General features: G+C 47.9%; 1 protein-coding gene across 5 annotated transcripts in view; it reads right to left on the bottom strand.

Annotated features, from left to right (window-relative positions):
* The window catches only part of PDE4D (phosphodiesterase 4D), a 636,676-nt gene that overhangs the window by 549,830 nt on the left and 66,941 nt on the right, over positions 1-19,905 (bottom strand). For 4 of the 5 annotated variants that reach the window (XM_035100841.2, XM_035100843.2, XM_035100833.2 and 1 more), the window contains exon 2: positions 11,184-11,293. In XM_035100841.2, the coding sequence (XP_034956732.1) occupies positions 11,184-11,225 (42 nt within the window). In that variant the 5' untranslated portion in view covers positions 11,226-11,293. Of the gene's footprint in view, positions 1-11,179; positions 11,294-19,905 lie in introns of those variants that run through there. The other variant, XM_035100836.2, reaches the window with a different exon arrangement.

The following is a 19,905-nucleotide window of genomic DNA, read 5'->3' as shown; positions in this document are numbered from 1 at the left end:
ATTCCTGCCTACTCCTCTTCACATCCATTTCCTGTATGCTACCACACCGCTGAAGATATGCATTCTCTCTCTTCCTCCAACAAGTGCAATTTCATCTCTCTTTCTACCAGTCAGGAAGAGTCACTATCTCTATCTTAACTGAACACCATTGGGAGTTTTGTTGAAATGATGTTTTGAATACATTTAGAAGGTTCAGTTTGTAATGCAAGATTATCTCACTGCTTCAATGTTTTCTCCAGCTCCAGAATCTGCTTGCAGTCTGCATATCTGACTCTTGATTATACCAAAAAGTACTCAGACACAAGTTTATTGAACTTGCAGCACTGCTAGTCTGGAAAATCATAGGACGAAATTGAGGTGATATCCCAGCATACAGTTGTTTCCGGAGTTTTCCTGGGTGAATCATAGGAGAACAGAAGTGTATACAGTATGTGCAGAAATGATGGTAGTTTTGAGGACATGACCAGTGACGTGTGCTGTTGTGTCAAACCCATCCACAGATGTGAATGAAATTTAGTGTGACATGATGCTATATTGATCAAAAAGCTGCAGTTCCATTGCACAAGTGGTAATGCAGTGTAAGACGAATTTTATAAACTGTAGTAGAAGCCCTTGCAATTATAAGCAGGAAAGCTAATGCAATAATTTCCACATCTGAAAGCGCCCTGAATTAAGACATAAATGAAATAATGAAGAGATTTGTAGAAATGCCACTAAGGAGAAACTAAGCTGGAAGAATAGGATTCAAAGTTTTAGCCGTAGCCAAGGCCACTGAGCTTCCCAGATACATTGACCTCTCATGAAGAGAGTCCTCTTCTGGTGATTGCTTTGATAGCAGCATAGTGTCGTTTAGTCTCATTGGTCCTCAGGAATCCTAGATAAGGCTAGGATTCTCGTTTCTGCTGCTTTGGGGTAGCAAAAAAAATCTGCCAAGCTTTCTTAAAGAGTTCCAGCTTCCTCTGCTGGGTCTCACCAGGAAGTGTGGCTGGGAGCGGGGGGGGGGGAGAAAGCCTCAGATTGTTTCCCAACAACCACACCTCCCAGAATGCCTCAGGAGACATGTGATGCAATCTGGAGTTGCTCCCAAGCATAGGTGCCAAGTTCTGGATTGAAACAGCACCGCGGCACCGGAAGTCGCTTCTACGCAGTTCCGGACATGCGTAGAGGCAACTTCCGATGCCACTGTGCCCATTTCCAAAATGTCCGCAGCGCCAGAAGAACATGGCCACCGGCAGGAGCTCTATAATCTGGGGGAATACAGGGTATTTTGCCATTCAGGACACCTGCAGGAAACGGTAAGAAAATACGGGGGTTTCCCGGGGAAAATGGGGTACTTGGCAGCTATGCTCCCAAGTCATTCCAGGTAGTGCAGATGGCACAAAACAGTGGAGAGAGAGAGAGAGCCTTCCACTGCAGTGAGTGACATTAGTAAGGTAGAAAAGCAAGAGAAAATGGAAACGGCTTAGCCATTTTGTAAAGTTAAGCAAGGTAAACAGCAATCTCTCCCAAACATTTCAGATAAATTTATCCCATCCCCTATGATTTTTCAGGAGAGATTTGTTCTGCACCTGCCCACTCACTGAATGGCCAAAAAAGAATTTTTCAGACATTCTGGCACAGCTGTAAGCCTAACTGGGAGTGACTGCCCCATATATCAATGCTGCAGGTTGTTCAGTTGCCTGAGCGACAGGAGTTATTCCCTAGTCTCTTATTCCTGAAGTCCTTATACTTCACTTGCCTCTGCTATTATTTCATGTTCCTGGCTGTGGCAAGTCTCCTAATGGGCCCTGTGCCTCTTGCAGTTCTGCACCCTCGCAAGTTCCCGACCCTGGTGTATTGTCTGTGCGCATTCCCGCTTCTGATGTTCCTTTTTCCTCTGGGAACCATATCTCTTGTATGCTACTAGCCATGATGGCTGTGCTCTGCCTCCACAGTAATGCTTCTAGCTACCAGTTGCTGGAAACCACAGGAGGGGAGAGTGCTGCTTGTGGGTTTCCCATAGGCATCTGGTTGGCCACTGTGAGAAAAGGATGCTGGACTAGATGAGCCTTTGGCTTGATCCAGCAGGTGATTCTCATGTTCTTATGCCAATTCTCTTGCAAGTTCCAGGCTACATAGTATTTTTAGCCTTACCTTCTCTTCTTGTTCCTGACCTTATATTTCTTCATGATTTGAGAAGGGCTGCACTCTGAATGGACACCTGAATGGACAGGTCCATAGTCTGGGATTACTCCTGGGTTCTAGATTGTCGCTGAGGCTTCTGTGGCTAGGAGTGCTTCGATCCAATTTAGGCTGGGTCACCAGCCATCCCTAGACCAAGATAACATGGCCTCAGTTGTCCATGACCTCCAGCCTGGACTACTGTAATGCACTCTATGTGGGGTTGCCCTTGAAGATGGTACAGATGCTGCAGCTTGTGCAGAATGAAGCTGTCAGGTTGGTAAGTGGGGCAACCCAATGGGACCATGTGTTATCCGCCATGAAAGGGTTGTACCGGCTGCCTGCCAGTGAGCTACCAGGCCCAATATCCACTGTGTGTAGTGCTGTGCAAAGCCCTGAATGACTTGGGTTGGGACCCAAGTACCTGAAAGAGCACTCTTTTCAATATCAACCATCTTGGGCCCTACGATTGGTAGGAAAAATCCCTGATGGAGGTGTTGCCCAGTTGGGCCTTCTCAGTCCCCCACATTCACCTAGGCATTTAATGGCTGAAAGATACAGTTCCTAGAAACCTTGACATGGTTAGCTAGCAGAGCACATATCCTATATGCTTTTGAATGTTTTGTTTTATTTTTAATTCTATAGTTTTGCCACCTTTGTGTCTGCTACCATGAGCATGATATAAATTTAATAAATATAAAATAAAAATGAATAAATCCAGTCCACAGGGAACCAGAATACAAACTCTGGCTCAGGAAGATGAGATGGAGGGAGAGAAAAGATCCAGGTGCTCCTTGGATTTCTTCAGCAAATTTTGAACATTCTGCGCACATCTGTTCTGCTTTCACATTGAGCACCTTTTTGATTTTTCGGCATCGTATCTTGTAATCAATCACCTGGCAGTTGACGAAACCAGCCTGTCTCTTTCTGTCTTTGCAGCCTCTTCTACTTCATCTGCTAAGTTTGCAACGTTATGCCATTTAAGTTACTGTTCAGTTTTTCCACTGTTGGTTCCTTCCCCACTCCTTCACATATACATTAACCAATTTTACATTTCCACTCCACCAAAGAGCTGTTTCACACAAGTGAGCCATATTCATGTTTACCTCATGTTTCTGTACCCAGGACAGAAGGCATGAAGAAGAAAAATGGCCAACTTTCTTGTAATTATCATCCTTTGGGCCTCCATGGCATGGAAACCAGTAAAGTACAGTTCCTCCCCACACCAAAAGAATCCCACTATGGGCTTCAGGCCATGTGGGTAGAGCCACACACTGTCTCCTCCCTTCACCAGCACTGCCCCAGTTTCAGGAAACATGACACTGGCATGGACTCCCCATTTATCCCAGCAGCGTGGGAAGGAGTAATGCTGCAGTAGCTTCTGTGATGTCTTCCAGATACAGGACTCCCATTATGCCTGGCCATTGGATATGTTGTCCAGGGCTGCTCAGAGTTGAAGTCCAAGAACTTCTGGAAGACTACAGCCTCTTCGTCCCTCTCTTGGCCTAGTTCTTCACTCCTTCAAGGCCCACAATGAAAGGAGGAAATCCAAACCTGGGACAGGTTCGGCGTCGCCTCCTTTGTAAAATCCTCCCTGCTAGTTCAAATTATAATATCTCACAGAAATCTACACCATGCTGAAATCATGCCAGAAATTTAATAAGGAAATGGTTTTGAAAGCAATACAGCTATAATTTAGAGAGAGAGGGGAGAGAGATTAGCAGAAATTAGCAGATGGAAAGATAGAAGAGAAAGCCAAGTTAAGTCTCCATTCCTTTCTTTGAAATCAGAATTCTCTAGTGATTAAAAACAACAACCCATTGCTAAGTTTGCCTTTTACCTTTGGAGATTAGTTTCACAGAAATGGGAAATAGAATATGCACAGTATATGAACTATGGAACTCAGGACTTCTGTTCTTCCTATTCCTGCTCTACCCTTAGTTTTTCAAGCCCAACAATACCTAAGAAGTTACACCCACCTCTCTGTCTCAAGGCACCATCCAAGATCAAATGGAACATTTTCATACATGGGGCCCAGAACCAGTTGAGCTTCTCTCTTGCTATTTACATTAAAGTGCCAGGGAAAGAGAAAGGGCAAAGTGATTTATAAGGAAAATGAGCATTTTGGCCATTGCAGGGTTTACATATGCATGACAAATTGATCGTGGGTTCTTGCTTCAGAGCGGAACTACGTTAAAATATACTCGGAGTCGAGAGTGAATTTCATGCTCTTTATTCAGCTCATATTCATCAGGGAGAAGAAGAGAAGACGAATGGCTCTTTTCCCAAAACCATCTGCTTATATACATTATTTACACAATGGGCCTTGCGTGATTGGCTACTTCAGGGCTACACCTGTGGGCCAATTATATTGTGGATTGACTTCTGCCTGCAGCCTGATTGGCTGCTCCTACAGGCCAATCAGGTAGCAGATTCACTTCTGCCAGCCGCCTGATTGGCTGCTCCCGCAGGCCAATCAGGTTGCGGATTCACTTCCACCTGGAGTTGGATTGGGTAGCTCCCGCTGATTCTGAATCCTATTGTTCTAGGATTCAGCTCAGTACATAACACCCCTCCCCTCTAAGTTCCAGTCCTGCCCGGGAAGTTGCATTCGTAGTCCCCAAGGTCTGCTGGCCGCCTCCGTGTGCGTTGTGGCCTGGGGTGTTCCTTGGTCAGGGGTTCTGGTTCTGGCTCGTGTTCCGAGGCTGCTGGCTGTGCCGGGGCTGTCTGGTCTGGCGCCACTGAACCACTAGGTTGTGACTCTGGTTCCGGTGTCCTTCGAGCCTCGGGGCGCCCCTCTGTGCCTACTGCTTCTGCTTCCCCTGCCCACCCCTCTCGCTCTACAGGCCTCACTGCCCTGCTGTCCCCTTGGGACCCCTCTGTCCCGCTCTCCTCCCGGGTTCCTCCTGGGAATCGTCGCCGTAGCTGGTCGCAGTGGCGGCGCCAACATTGCCCCCCTTCCGTTAGTACCTCGTACGACACGGGACCGGTCACCTTGGTGACTGTGGCGGGTACCCATGCTGGGCCTGCCCCAAAATTCTTTGCATACACTGGGTCCTGGGCCACAAATGTCCGGGGGTTCCTGCCTTTCCCCACCACTACCTCATCCTGAGCTCTGTCGGGGTGAAGTCGGTCCAGTCTAGTTGCAAGGCGCCGGCCCATGAGTAGTTCAGCTGGGCTCCGGCCCGTCGTTGTGCTTGGGGTGCTGTGCTGTGCTAGAAGAAATGCGGCAAGGCGGTATTCCCAGTCCCCTTGTGTTATGCGGCGGAGGCTGTCCTTGGTGGTCCGCACCATGCGCTCCGCTTGGCCATTGGTGGCAGGGTGGAATGGTGCTGAGCGGATGTGGCGGATGGCATTCTGCGCTGTGAAGGTCTGGAACTCCTCTGACGTGAATGCGGTTCCATTGTCCGAGACGAGGGTGTCAGGGAGCCCGTGGGTTGCAAACAGCTTACGTAGTACCCGGATGGCTGCCGCCGTAGAAGTGGACGGTACCAGTGCGACCTCCAGCCATTTGGTGTAGGAATCCACCACTATGAAGAATGTTTTTCCCTGGAAGGGGCCAGCGAAGTCCACGTGCAAGCGTGACCATGGATGTCGGGCGGACTCCCAGGGCTGGACTGGGGCCCTTGGGGGATCCGGGCGGGATTCTTGGCAGGTCTGGCAGTGTTGGACCCAGGCCTCTATCTCTCTGTCAATCCCCGGCCACCACACATAACTCCTGGCAAGGGCCTTCATCCTCACTACCCCTGGGTGTGTCTCGTGTAGGGCTGTGAGGACCCTTTTGCGGAGGGGCTGGGGAACAACAACCCTGCTTCCCCATAACAGGCACCCCTTGTGGGCCGACAGTTCATGTTTGCGGTTTGTGTAGCCAGCGAATTCTGGCCCGGGGCTGCTGCTGGGCCATCCTCGCCACACCCAGTCCAGGACCCGGGAGATGACCCTATCTTTTGTGGAATGGTGCGCAACTTCTTGTGCCTGAATGGGTCGGTCGGGAAGCAGCTCCAGGGTCATAACCTCTTGCGCAGGCGCTGGGTCGGGGCCTGTTTCTGGTAGTGGTAGCCTGCTGAGTGCGTCTGCGTGGCCCATCGCCTTCCCAGGGCGGTGGATTAGTGCATACTGGTAGCCGGCAAGGAAAATTGACCACCTGAGGACACGTGGAGACAACACTTGGGGGGTCTGCTTCTCGGGGGCAAACAGGCCAAGCAACGGCTTGTGGTCAGTCACTATGGTAAAGGGCCGCCCGTACAAGAAATCATGGAATTTTTTTTACGCCCTTCACGATTGCCAGACCCTCCTTGTCAATCTGTGAGTAGTTTCGTTCGGCTGCAGCAAGCGTCTGGGAGAAGTATGCCACCGGCACCTCTCTTCCATCCGGGAGTTGGTGTCCCAGGACAGCGCCGATGCCATAGGGAGAGGCGTCGCATGCCAGCACCACTGGCAGCCTCTCGTCGAAGTGTGCCAAGACCGAGTTTGAGACGAGCAAGTCCTTGACTGCCTGGAATGCGGCCCTTTGTCGCTGGCCCCACACCCAAGGGGCCCTTTTATCTAGGAGTCTGTGTAGGGGCTCCGCTACCGCTGCCTTATGGGGAAGGAAGGCATGGTAAAAGTTCAATAGTCCCAAGAATGACTGAAGTTCGGGCTTGCTCTTGGGCGCTGGGGCCTCACAAATGGCCCGTACCTTGTCACCGGTTGGATGGACCCCTTCTGCGTCCACCTTAAATCCCAGAAAGTCCACCTGCGGCACTCCCAGTAAACACTTTTCCCGCTTCACCTTGAGGCCCGCCGTCTGGAAACGGTGCAGGACGGAGCGGAGGCGGTCCTCAAATTCCTCTGGTGTGGGCCCGGCGATCAGTACATCATCGAAGAAGGGGGTGACGCCAGGAATCCCTTTAAGGAGAGAGTCCATTAGATTCTGGAATATGCCTGGTGCCACGCTAACGCCAAATTGCAGCCGCTTTACTCTGAATGCCCCTCTGTGCGTCACAATCGTCTGAGCCTCTGCTGTGGCTTCGTCCACAGGCAACTGTTGATACGCTTGGGCCAAGTCCAGTTTGCCAAAGATTTTTGACCCAGCCAGGGTGGCGAGGACATGGCTGACCACTGGCACTGGGTATGCATGGGCCGTGAGAGCCTTGTTTATGGTGCATTTGTAGTCTGCACAGATGCGGACCGAACCGTTAGGCTTGACGGGTGTGACAATTGGAGTTTCCCAGGGGGCGTTGGGCACCGGCTCCAGCACTCCTTGCTCCACGAGCCGGTCCAATTCCTCGTCTATGCGGGGTTTCAGGGCGAACGGGACCCGGCGGGCCTTGTGCCTGATGGGTCGTACAGCGGGGTCTAGCTGTAGGGCAATGGGGGGTCCTGTATATCGTCCCAATGCCCCATCGAAAACCCCTGGAAACTCTTTGCATATGGCGTCCACGTCCACTTGTAAGCTAGTGCGGTTCACCCCGGTAACGGCTAGCCCCAGAGGTCCAAACCATGCCAGTCCCAGTAAGCTAACGTAGGGGCCCTTAACTACCAGCAAGTCCAATTGTTGCTTTCGCCCTCGATATTGCACCCTGAAGGTCCCCACCCCCATTGTAGGGACCTTACGTTTCTGGAAGTCCCGGAGGGTGAATGGGGCCGGCCTTAGTTTGGGACCCCCATTAGGGCACAGTTCCCTTAATGTTCGGGCCGAGATTATGGATAGAGTTGAACCCGTGTCCAGCTCCATGCGGCATGGGGCTCCCTCTATCTGTACCTCTATATAAATTTTCTCTGTGCTGGGATGGGGCAACTGGAATACCTGGTAGTCCGTGATCTCCGTCGAGTTGCCTTGGTGCATGGTGCCGTGTGACCTGGGGCTCCTGGGTCGGTCATCTGATGCTTGTCGACGGGTGAGTCGAGTCCGACACACCCGGGCGATGTGTCCCAATTTTCTGCACTGCCTGCACTCTGCGTTGCGGAAACGACAGGTCCTCCTCTCGTGGTTCTCCCCGCAGCTTGCACAGTTCCCTCCTTCTCGTCGAGGCTGCTGTGGTGTGTGTGCTGCTTGAGTGCGCCGCTGTACTCGGTGTACTTCCTCCCTGTCAGATTCGGATTCGTCGGTGAGGTCTTCGTGGTAGACCCTCGGTTGGGATGGCGGGGCCGGTCGTGCCTCTTGCGTTGACCTCTCGGCGGCTTCGGTTGCCAGGGCTTCCTCCAGAGCAATCTGGAACGTGAGGTCTTTTTTTGCATAGAGGCGTCGTTGCAACATCTCGTCCCTCAGGCCACCGACGAGGCGGTCACGAAGCATGTTCTCCAACTCTGAGAAGTTGCATAACCGGGCGGCTTGGCGGAGGGAGGTCACAAACCTAGTTATGGTTTCCCCCGGGGCTTGCCGCTTTGCGTAGAAGGCATTTCGGCAAGCTACCACCGAGGGCTGTGGTGAAAAGTGCTCCTTCAGCCGTTCCATTATTGTTTTGTAAGAGACGGTAGCGACATCTCTAGGTGCAAGGAGAGCCCGGGCGATTTCAAACGTCTCCTCTCCACAGACGCTGAAGAATGTCGCCCTCTTCATGGCATCGTTGGTGACTTCTTTCGCTTGCAGGAGGAAGTTGAAACGGGCGGCGTACCCTTCCCAGTCTCCTGATGCTGGTTTGAATGGCAAGAAGCTGCTGTCGGTTGCCATTCTGGGTTCCTTGGGTCCTGGAGCTGAAGCCTGGATGCACGGTGCGATGCAGCGGTGCAGCAGGTGGCGGTGCTGCGGTGCAGTGCGTGGTGGCGGTCAGCTCAGCAGGATCCCACCTTCGTCGCCAGTAAAATATACTCGGAGTCGAGAGTGAATTTCATGCTCTTTATTCAGCTCATATTCATCAGGGAGAAGAAGAGAAGACGAATGGCTCTTTTCCCAAAACCATCTGCTTATATACATTATTTACACAATGGGCCTTGCGTGATTGGCTACTTCAGGGCTACACCTGTGGGCCAATTATATTGTGGATTGACTTCTGCCTGCAGCCTGATTGGCTGCTCCTACAGGCCAATCAGGTAGCAGATTCACTTCTGCCAGCCGCCTGATTGGCTGCTCCCGCAGGCCAATCAGGTTGCGGATTCACTTCCACCTGGAGTTGGATTGGGTAGCTCCCGCTGATTCTGAATCCTATTGTTCTAGGATTCAGCTCAGTACATAACATACGTGTTATAAGAAGCATGAGTTTTCTGCCAGAAAAGAGCAGTCCCCTCCCTTGCAGAGTTCTCTTCCTTGGTGACATGCTGTAGAAAATTGCCCCACAGCCTGGTGTTTTCATACCAACGTTCTCCAACCCAGTGATCTCCAGTTACTTACAACCACAACTCACGCCAACCCCAGCCAGTGCAAAAACATCTGGAGGGCATCAGGTTGGCTGGGATTTGAAGCCATGGGTTGCACCCATTGCAAGTTCTACTCAAAGTAGACCCACTGAAATGAATGAACCTAAGTTACTTGTGTCCATTAATTTCAATGAGTCTACTCTGAGTAAGATCAGCATTGGCTGCAACTCCATATCAATACCAGGCACTACATTTTTCTCTCTCTTTTAAAAAAATATACCAGGTACATTTTCAAACACTCTCTTCTAAGTGAACGGCATGGTAGCATTTTTGCATAATTCTGCAAAGCTACAGGGAGTAGAAGCAAAGCTCTAAAGCACCTTTCATGGTTGCCTTTATATGAAAAGAACACAACCAAAAGAACAGGGAAGCCAGAACCAATGGCTTCACTTTGGTTTTGATGTGCATAACCCTGGCAATTTGAGAGTCAGAACACACACCTGCAGAGATCTCTTATGCAGAGAATAATGCCTGCACAGTGACATTGTGAGGCCCATGAAATCAGAGAAGGGCTACAGATGAAGCTGAAATCCTAGAATTGCGGCACCACCTTTGAGTCAATAAAGAACATGACTGCAAAGGTGGTTATTATTATTATTATTCAAACAAAATCATTTTCTCCTCTCCTCAGAGTAATAATCCTGACCCTTGATCTCCCACAATTAGCTAAAGGCATTCATTTACTTTACATTTCAAGGTCCTGCTCTCACAGCAATATAATTGTTATAACAGTGACATTTGAAATGGAAAGGAAACCCCATGCATGCAGATTAAGTGTTTGGGATTCTCTGGCTGACTGGGGTCTAAGGATGTGGATAACACCTTTTGCAGTATCTCAAAAGTGTAATGAAATATTTTGCCAAATGGTAAGATGTTGAACTACCGGTATGTGCGGCCCGCTAAAATAATACAACCATCAAGGATGGCAGGATTGGTTGTCCATAACATCTGGAAGGCACCACGTTTTGGGTACCACTGTAGAAGGTGTTTGTATATATGCTTCTTGCATATGAATGTCTCAGTAAACTTTTATTGCCTCTATAAACTATATTCTTGTTGCAGGCATTCTGCACACATGCTTCAGTATAGACCAACAAAAAATGCCAAGGAATTAACAGGCTAATCCTATCCATGGATGATTCAGAAGTAAGTCACACTGAGTTCATTGGGACATGCTCCCAAGTAAGTGAGTATAAGATTTCAGCCTAAGTGCCACAGGAAGGATTCAACAACATGCTAAGGTTATTGTTCCATCAGGGCAAGCGTTTTGGCTTGCCAGGTGGAACAATCCCCACCCTTCTCCCCTTGCTGCATGCTGTTCCAGGGGTCCTTCCAACCCCAAGCCAAATGTCAGGGGACGTGGTGGTCATGGGGAGAGAATGGGGGGGGGAGCACATTGTGCAAGTGGAAGTCCTTGCTCAGAGCTTCCAGTGGCAGGACTCATTAGTTGAATCCCACTCTATAAATCAATAGGAGGGTTCCCCCCTCCCACGGAAATTATTTTCTGTACAGGGGGGGAAGGAAATGGAGATACGCTAAACAGTAAAAGAGAAGAAACAACCAAAAGAAATAATTCTAGTTTGATTTGCAGACACCCCGTTGATGACAGAGTTTTCACAAGTTCTTTCAAACCACAATCAGCTGAATTAATTCATAAAGAAGAGATTATTACAGAACCACTTACTTACACTTTTACTCCTGACATATAGAGTATTTGGGTTCTTGCTCATGATGCTGCACTTGCTGATCCTGAATGGGCTTTATTTGCAGATGTTCCGTCTCCTGCCCATTCAAAGTCCTGCAGACGGAAGAGAAATATTCTGTTGTTATTTCACACAACCCCAAATGATGCTGTGCTAACTTAGAACACAAAAGCAATGGTGGAGCAACAATCCATAGGCCCTTGTGAATGCAAGGATCTCCACACACAGCCAACAGACACATGCCAAATAAATGTGGTTGGTGCTTTCAACGTTGATAAGTGTAGATACGTCACTAAAAAATCTAGACAGCATTCTTTAGCCTAGGGGTTTTTTTTGGACAATTTCACATTCCCCTCTCTCCTTGGAAGTTCACTCCCAACTACAGTTGTGGGCTTATTTTTGATCTAATGCAGTATGTGGAAAGACTTCACAATATTCCATAATTTTGTGGATAACCAATTGTCTCATAGATACACAGAGCTACCATATCTTGCTCCCTTGTATCACGTCACTTTATATGCTTGTGGCATATTATTGCACTCTATGGTATATTTTGTATTTATATGCTGTTCACCACTTGGTGGGTGGGGAATTTGGATTGAACAACGGTACAGAAAGGAAGAAATTGTCAACAGCGGCTGATGCCCATTAGAACTGGTGGGGCAGTGACAGGAGCAAGCCAGCACTAAATCACACAAGCAAACTGGCGTTGACTCTTTATTAACAAAACAGGATCTGCACAGGAGTCTCAGGCCTCATGAGCACAACAACTCAGGTCTTGCCCCCTTAAAGCAGTTGCCAAGACTAAAGGTCCCCGTCTCCACACAGCCAGCTAAGTCTCCTCCCTTGCAGGTTCCCCCCCCCCAAGCAATTGGAGACTGTGCCTGCATGTCTATCTTTGCTCCTCCCACTTCATGCCTCTTCTGGTTCTGGGAGATGAGGGGGAAAGGAGGTCGTTGCAGCAGGAGGGGTAGTCAACCCTGCCTCTTCACAAGCCTGATTCATCTGTGTCTCTTGGCCTCTCTCCTGTCCTGCTTCGGCTTCTCCCTCTGATTCTGGACTTCTCTCTGCCACAGACTCTCCCACCTCACTAAGCCCTGTTACCCCTTCAGCTTCCAACACCTCCTCTTCCCAGTCTGCTCCCTCTGACCACTCATCATTGTCCCACCACCACTCTGAGCCTTCTTCCCTTGGTGGTTCCTCAGCTGGTTCCTCCCACCATTCCTCTGCATCCAACCAGTCCATGGCAGGCAAAAGACAGGGATCCCAACAGCTGTTGGAGCCAGAGCCAATGGCAGGCAGAGCCAACTAATTCTAGTTTTGTCCCCATCCTCCTTCTGACTGAGTTTTACAAGGGCAGCACTGAGACTACGGAGAAGGAAGCTGGCAGGCAGGGCATCACCTGGACTGGATTCAAGTAAGAAGGCAGGCAAGTGGGGGTCTGGCTGAGGACAGGATGAGTTTGGTGGGGCACTGTCCTAATGAACCAGTCTCCAATGGAAATTATACATCCTGCATTTCTTTAAATATACACTGTGGGAGAGGGGAGCAACCTGCTCCTCTATCATGCAGATGGGGTCAATATCAGGTAAAAGCATGGCCCAGCATGTTCACACAAAACCTGATGCACTGTGGAATTGCCAGGATTACCTGGACATTTTCACAGGTATGTGAATATGATGAATCCTTCTTTTAAAAATAAAAAACCTGGGATGAATTCATGGACATCTGTAGACTATGAAAGCTGCACAAAAACCAGATAGCCAACTATTGCCCCTTCAAAAGCAAAGTGAATGCACTCTGGTTGGCTCAGTTTAGCCTATGAGCAGTCCAGTGAGTCTGGGCCAAAGGCACACTAAAGACAAACATCTCAATTATTTTAAAAGGTACACAGCAATCAAGAATGGCAGATTATTTGTGCATTGCTGAATAATTCACCCACATGTTATGCCTGCCATTTAAGGTTAGATGCTGGATGTCGTTTCACATTGTTAATCTTAAAGCACAGCTCTTCTGCAGCAACTGGCACGGAGAGAACCAGTTGCTCCAAATTGCTCAACATGCGTTGCCTGAGTCATCCATTGACTAGTGTTGGGTTTGATATATGCTTTCTTTAAAACTCAGCTGGAAATGGCATTTACAGGCTTTTGATTTCTCTAGCACATCAGGAACAAGCTTCAAGGGGTGGAGAAGATCATAGCATTCTACACACCAATAAAAATTACAAGTGAAAAAGCCTTGGTCATATGCAACATACAGTTAGAGAGTTATTAAAGGAAGAAATTGATCTGCCTCACGCAAATGCCATTGCAGATTCTAGCAATGATGAGGGCTCAATCATATTGTTATTACAGCCCATTAATAGCCGGCAGCTGGAACTAACATCCAAATCCAGCTCTGAATTATGTTAAGTAAAAAGTGAGCAGGGCTACAAGCAAACTGCTTAGTCAATAAAACCAGATTTGTTTGTTGTAAACAGAAGAAAAAGTCTGAAAGGTACTCCAATTCCACATGGATGTTGGTGATCTGACACTAAGTAAAAGTGAAACTAAAGAAGTGCCATGGTCAGATGGTGCAACTGGACTTCTCTGCAACCCTTCCCCTCTGCAGGGAGGTGGGACCGATTCAGATGGTCCGCCCCCGCCACTTAATGGATCCAAATGGTTTCCAGAGAGTGGTAGGGGATGGTTTACCCCATATTGATGGCCTTGCAGCCGATTCCCTGGTGGCCTGCTGGAATGTGGAGTTAAGCAGGGCTATTGACTGTTTGGCTCCGAAGCACCCTCTCCGATTGCATGGAGCCCACACAGCCCTGTGGTTTTCCACGGATCTGAGGGCAATGTTACAATCGCTGAGACGGCTAGAGTGCCGGTGGCAGATAACTCATTCTGAAGCTGACCGGAAACGAGTTAGAGCTCAATGTCGAGCCTACCAAGTGGCGGTAGCGACAGCAAAGAAGACTTTCTTAACCGCCTCTATTGCATCTGCAGAAAACAGCAGGAGGAGACTTTTTCAGGTGGTTCGCAGTTTAGTGGAACCACCAGCTCAATCGGGGCCCAGTACGGGCCACATGATCTCCTGCAACGATTTTGCAAAGTTTTTTGCAGATAAAGTCGCTCAGATTCGGGAAGAGGTAGACTCCACCGTGGGAGCAGGGCCGGGGTGGGAGAGTGCTAGAGGTCTGTCTAGTCAAGCTGCGTGGGATCAATTCCAATCTGTTACCTCTGAGGATGTGGACAGGCTGCTTGGACGAGTGAAACCAACCACCTGTCTCCTTGATCCTTGCCCATCCTGGCTTATAAAAGCTAGCTGGGAAGGGCTGGGCGATGGGCTTCGCGGGTTGCTGAATGCTTCTCTCCGTGAGGGAGCCTTCCCAGACCCACGGAAAGAGGCGGTCATTAAACCGCTTCTTAAAAAACCATCTTTAGATGCGGCCAATATGGCCAACTATCGCCCAGTCTCAAATCTTCCATTCTTGGGCAAGGTGATTGAGCGAGTGGTTGCTGAACATCTCCAGGCACGCCTGGAAGAAGCATACCATTTGGATCCCTTCCAGTCGGGATTCAGGCCTCATCATGGGACTGAAACTGCCTTGGTCGCACTGGTTGATGATCTCCGGCGGGCTAGGGACAAAGGTGAGAGCTGTTTCCGAGTCCTGCTGGATCTCTCAGCGGCTTTTGACACCATCAACCATAACATCCTTCTGGACTTCTAGAGGGGTTGGGAGCTGGGGGCACTGTTATACAGTGGTTCCGCTCCTTCCTCCTGGGCTGTGTTCAGAAAGTGGTGGGGGGGGTGAGTGTTCAGACCCCTGGGCTGTCACTTGTGGGGTGCCTCAGGGTTCTGTCCTCTCCCCCATGCTTTTTAACATCTACATGCAGCCGCTGGGAGAGATCATCAGGGGGTTTGGGCTGGGTGTTCATCAGTATGCGGATGATACCCAGCTCTACCTCTCTTTCAAATCAGAACCTGTGAAGGCGGTGAACGTCCTGTGTGAGTGCCTGGAGGCGGTTGGAGGATGGATGGCGGCTAACAGATTGAGGTTGAATCTTGACAAGACAGAAGTACTGTTTGTGGGGGACAGGAGGCGGGCAGGTGTGGAGGACTCCCTGGTCCTCAATGGGGTAACTGTCCCCCTGACTCACAGCTGTCCATGGAGGTGCCGGTCAATTCTGTGTCCAGGGCAGCTGTCTATCAGCTCCATCTGGTACGCAGGCTAAGACCCTACTTGCCTGCGGACTGTCTCGCCAGAGTGGTGCATGCTCTAGTTATCTCTTGCTTGGACTACTGCAATGCGCTCTATGTGGGACTACCTTTGAAGGCCACCTGGAAACTACAACTAATCCAGAATGCGGCAGCTAGACTGGTGACTGGTAGCGGCTGCCAAGACCACACAACACCGGTCTTGAAAGATCTACATTGGCTCCCAGTACGTTTCCGAGCACAATTCAAAGTGTTGCTGCTGACCTTTAAAGCCCTAAAAGGCCTCGGTCCAGTATACCTGAAGGAGCATCTCCACCCCCATTGTTCTGCGTGGACACTGAGGTTCAGCACCGAGGGCCTTCTGGCGGTCCCCTCGTTGCGAGAAGCCAAGTTGCAGGGAACCAGGCAGAGGGCCTTCTCGGTAGTGACACCCACCCTGTGGAACGCCCTCCCATCAGATGTCAACGAGAAAAACAGCTACCAGATTTTTAGAAGACATCTGAAGACATCTGAAGGCAGCCCTGTTTAGGGTGGCTTTAAATGTTTAGGGAGGCTTTAAATGGACCCAGGTGGCGCTGTGGTTAAACCACTGAGCCTAGGGCTTGCTGATCAGAAGGTCGGCGGTTCGAATCCCTGTGACGGGGTGAGCTCCCGTTGCTTGGTCCCAGCTCCTGCCAACCTAGCAGTTCGAAAGCACGTCAAAATGCAAGTAGATAAATAGGAACCGCTACAGCGGGAAGGTAAACGGCGTTTCCATGTGCTGCTCTGGTTCACCAGAAGCGGCTTTGTCATGCTGGCCACATGACCTGGAAGCTATACGCCGGCTCCCTCGGCCAATAATGCGAGATGAGCGCGCAACCCCAGAGTCGGTCACGACTGGACCTAATGGTCAGGGGTCCCTTTACCTTTAAATGTTTGATAGTTTACTGTGTTTTATTTTTCTGTTGGAAGCCGCCCAGAGTGGCTGGGGAAACCCAGCCAGATGGGCGGGGTATAAATAATAAATTATTATTCTTTTTCTTATTATTATATTATTATATCACATTCAAGCACACTTTTGTCGTCTCAAATCTAAAAGCAAAAGCAGGAGGAAAGAAAACATCCTGGCCTTGTTTGCCAGGATATATTTCCCACCCCCAACCCCCTAATGAAGTGCATCACTAGAAAATATGCTATTCTAGGCAGGTTCTTCAAAGTGTTTGCTCCAGAGAAATCTCCTGCTTTATATTCTTGTCACATTCTGATGATAGTCAAGGTCAAATTGCTAATCCAAGCTGAGGGACTATAAAGGCAACACCATTTCTATGCAAAAGTTGTGGTATAGTTTATGTTATTGAAAATAAATGGCAAACATTCTGAATTTAAATTATGCCTCTCACCACAGGGAAAGGGAGTTCATGATCTTTAAAAACACACACACAGTGTCGCAACAATTGAAAACGGTCATGACAGAAACCAGCTGTTTGCATGCTTCGGAAACTAAGCATGAAATTGGTTGCTTATTATAGAAAGACAGACCAGACTGAAGACAGATTAAGCGAGGTGGGGGTGCTTTTATCATCTTCCTTTAGGGTAAAGTTTGTTTGACAACTGAATGGCACACACAAGAAATAATGGGTCTGCATTCTTTGTACAAATGTTACTGGTGGCTTCTGGGGGAGGGGGGCCAAAAGGCCACATCTTAGAGCGGCAGTGCATATTGATTGCACAGGAGATATAATTCCGTTTCAACATGTGTTTTACAATCTCCTAGTTGCGTTGCTAATCTTATTTCATTAGAGCTAAAATAAAACAGCTTGTAACTTAGAAAATTCATATTATTACAATTGAACGGCAATAATACGTAGTTCGAAACAGAGGGGGTGTGGAATGTGCTACAATTTTTGTGGACTGGTTTTGTGTTGTATTGTGCTGACTGAAAATCTCTCTAGGCTCTTTTGGATACTTGGATAATTGAATAAGGTCATTTAATGACCAGTAGTAGGGTTGTTGCTTTTACAAAAATGTTGCTGTCTAGAAATAGAAATGCAGGTCACACCTACATGGCTGGCTGTACAAAACACGAATCTAGCTAACAAAGGAGAGTCAGGCTAAATCAAGGATTTGCCAACATTCTGGGACCTCAGGTGCAAAAACATATTGAGCAGCCCTTGACTGAAGCTACCCTGTACATCTGTGCTTTGGGTCCAATAAGCTCCCTAGCTGTCAGGTTCAAATGCGCCTCCCCTTTTGCCAAGGCTCCCTTATATTTCATTACAGTACTCAGAAGTCAGCTGTAAATAGGATTGCAACAAGGTTTATAGCTGTTTCAGCAAAACCCTAAGGTTAATGAGTGCCACTTACTTACTTGAACAGTTTCACACTTTTTGACTCAGCTTGCAACATCCACATAAATACAAGTTTCATTAAAAACCACACTGCATTCCTGCTTGCTTTTAGCATTAACTGATAAAATGCTTATCTGCCAATTCCTTATCGGCTATCTTCAAGATCCGTCATTAGAAAAACAAACCTCATTCTTGGTTTTCTGGTTTAATGCTACTCCCCTTTTGTGTTCAGAGGCCTGGGACTCTTTATGAATGAGAACTTGGAGCGCATACAATGCTTATTAGGTAGCAGGTTTATTTTAGAGCTCCTTCCTTGCTTCCAGCGATATGCAGACGGATGTTCTTCCTGCCAGAATTCCCTTTCACCCATCTGCCTAGTTGCAAGTCCTGGCTGGAGTAGTCTATGCTTAGCACAGAATGTTCTGGAATCCTGGTCGGGATCAAAGAATGGAACTTCCCTAAATATTACATTCTGCCCAAGTGTCTTAACATCATGAGAGACGTCCACTGTACAAATTGCAAAAACTAAGCACACAACGCACTGGAAGCCAGTTTCGCGTTACTTTATTGATGCTGCCTTGCTGGCATACAAAGTGTTTAGTCACAATAGAGAAAAATCTGAAATTTTAGGCAAATAATAATGTATATAATTCAAAGATATTTAAATATATTAGGAGCTGGTGTAACATAACTGCTAAGACTCTGAGCGATGAATCAGCAAGTCTCTGCTTCAAAGTTCACCACTATGATTGACTCATTTAGTAGCCTTAGGTAAACTTCTCTCTCTTTTGGCCTTAGTAATATGAGAGTAATAATACTGACTTAATTTTGTAAGATATTATTATTATTATTATTATATTTGTACAGTGCCCATCTGACTGGGTTGCCCCAGCCACACAACAATTAGATAATGTATGTGAAGCACTTTCAATACTTGAAAGTGCTAGACAAATGTTGACTGTTAACACAAAATGGGACGACAGCATTCAGAACAGAACAGACACGACAGAACAGAAAGACAGCATTCAGAACAGAACAGACAGCATCCAGTATATTGCATAAGCATAGGTTAGAAAGCAATGATTTAATGTTTTCAGCAAAAGATGTTGTGGTCAGATTAGAGTGAAGTTGCAAATATCATATAAGGAACTATTGCCTTCCTTGCTAAATGTATTGCTTCTTTGGGTGGTATTTAACTAAAATTTACCCAGAGTAGACCCAATGAAATTAGGTCCATAAATGTCAATAGGTCTCCACTGAGTAAAACATAGTTCAGTACTACCCTATGTGTTTAGAGTGCCTAATGTTTATTTTCTCCCTTTAAAAAATGAAATGAATGTTTCTATTATGATTCAAAAAGGTACCATCATAGTGTATATTGTAAATAAAGAGTGCTTATACTTCTTATTCCCTATATTTTCATCCTGCCTGCCCTCCACAGACCTCAAGAAGGCAGAACACATAGAACCAACCTCCCTATTCCAGCCACACAAGAAACCTTCAAGGTAGGTTGATTAGAGAGATAAGTGGAATCTACATACACATATAAAAACATTGTGAAAATGCTTTTTTAAAAAACGTTTTTGAAAAATACATTGAATTTGGCATAGCTCACTTTCGCCATCTAGTGTCACATTTGCATATTGCACTTTACAACACATTTAAAACTTTATTTGCAGCTGTTTAGCTGAGTCCATGGGACCCAGGTGGTGCTGTGGGCTAAACCACTGAGCCTAGGGCTTGCTGATCAGAAGGTCAGCGGTTCGAATCCCTGTGACGGGGTGAGCTCCCGTTGCTTGGTCCCAGCTCCTGCCAACCTAGCAGTTCAAAAGCACATCAAAATGCAAGAAGATAAATAGGTACCGCTATAGCGGGAAGGTAAACGGCGTTTCCATGTGCTGCTCTGGTTTGCCAGAAGCGGCTTTGTCATGCTGGCCACATGACCTGGAAGCTATATGCCGGCTCCCTTGGCCAAAATGTGAGATGAGCGCACAACCCCAGAGTCGGTCACGACTGGACCTAATGATCAGGGGTCCCTTTACCTTTACCTAGCTGAGTCCATAATAACCCAGGATCTCCTCAGTATATATGCCACTGCAACCTCTGCACTACACTGGATCACATTTTAGAGGCAATCCTACATGTTGTAGAATCCAAGACATATAAAACAAAACAGG

The sequence above is a fragment of the Zootoca vivipara genome, chromosome 11, assembly GCF_963506605.1.
Source record: "Zootoca vivipara chromosome 11, rZooViv1.1, whole genome shotgun sequence".
Lineage (NCBI taxonomy): Eukaryota > Metazoa > Chordata > Lepidosauria > Squamata > Lacertidae > Zootoca > Zootoca vivipara.
This window is presented reverse-complemented; position numbering and strand designations above follow the sequence as displayed.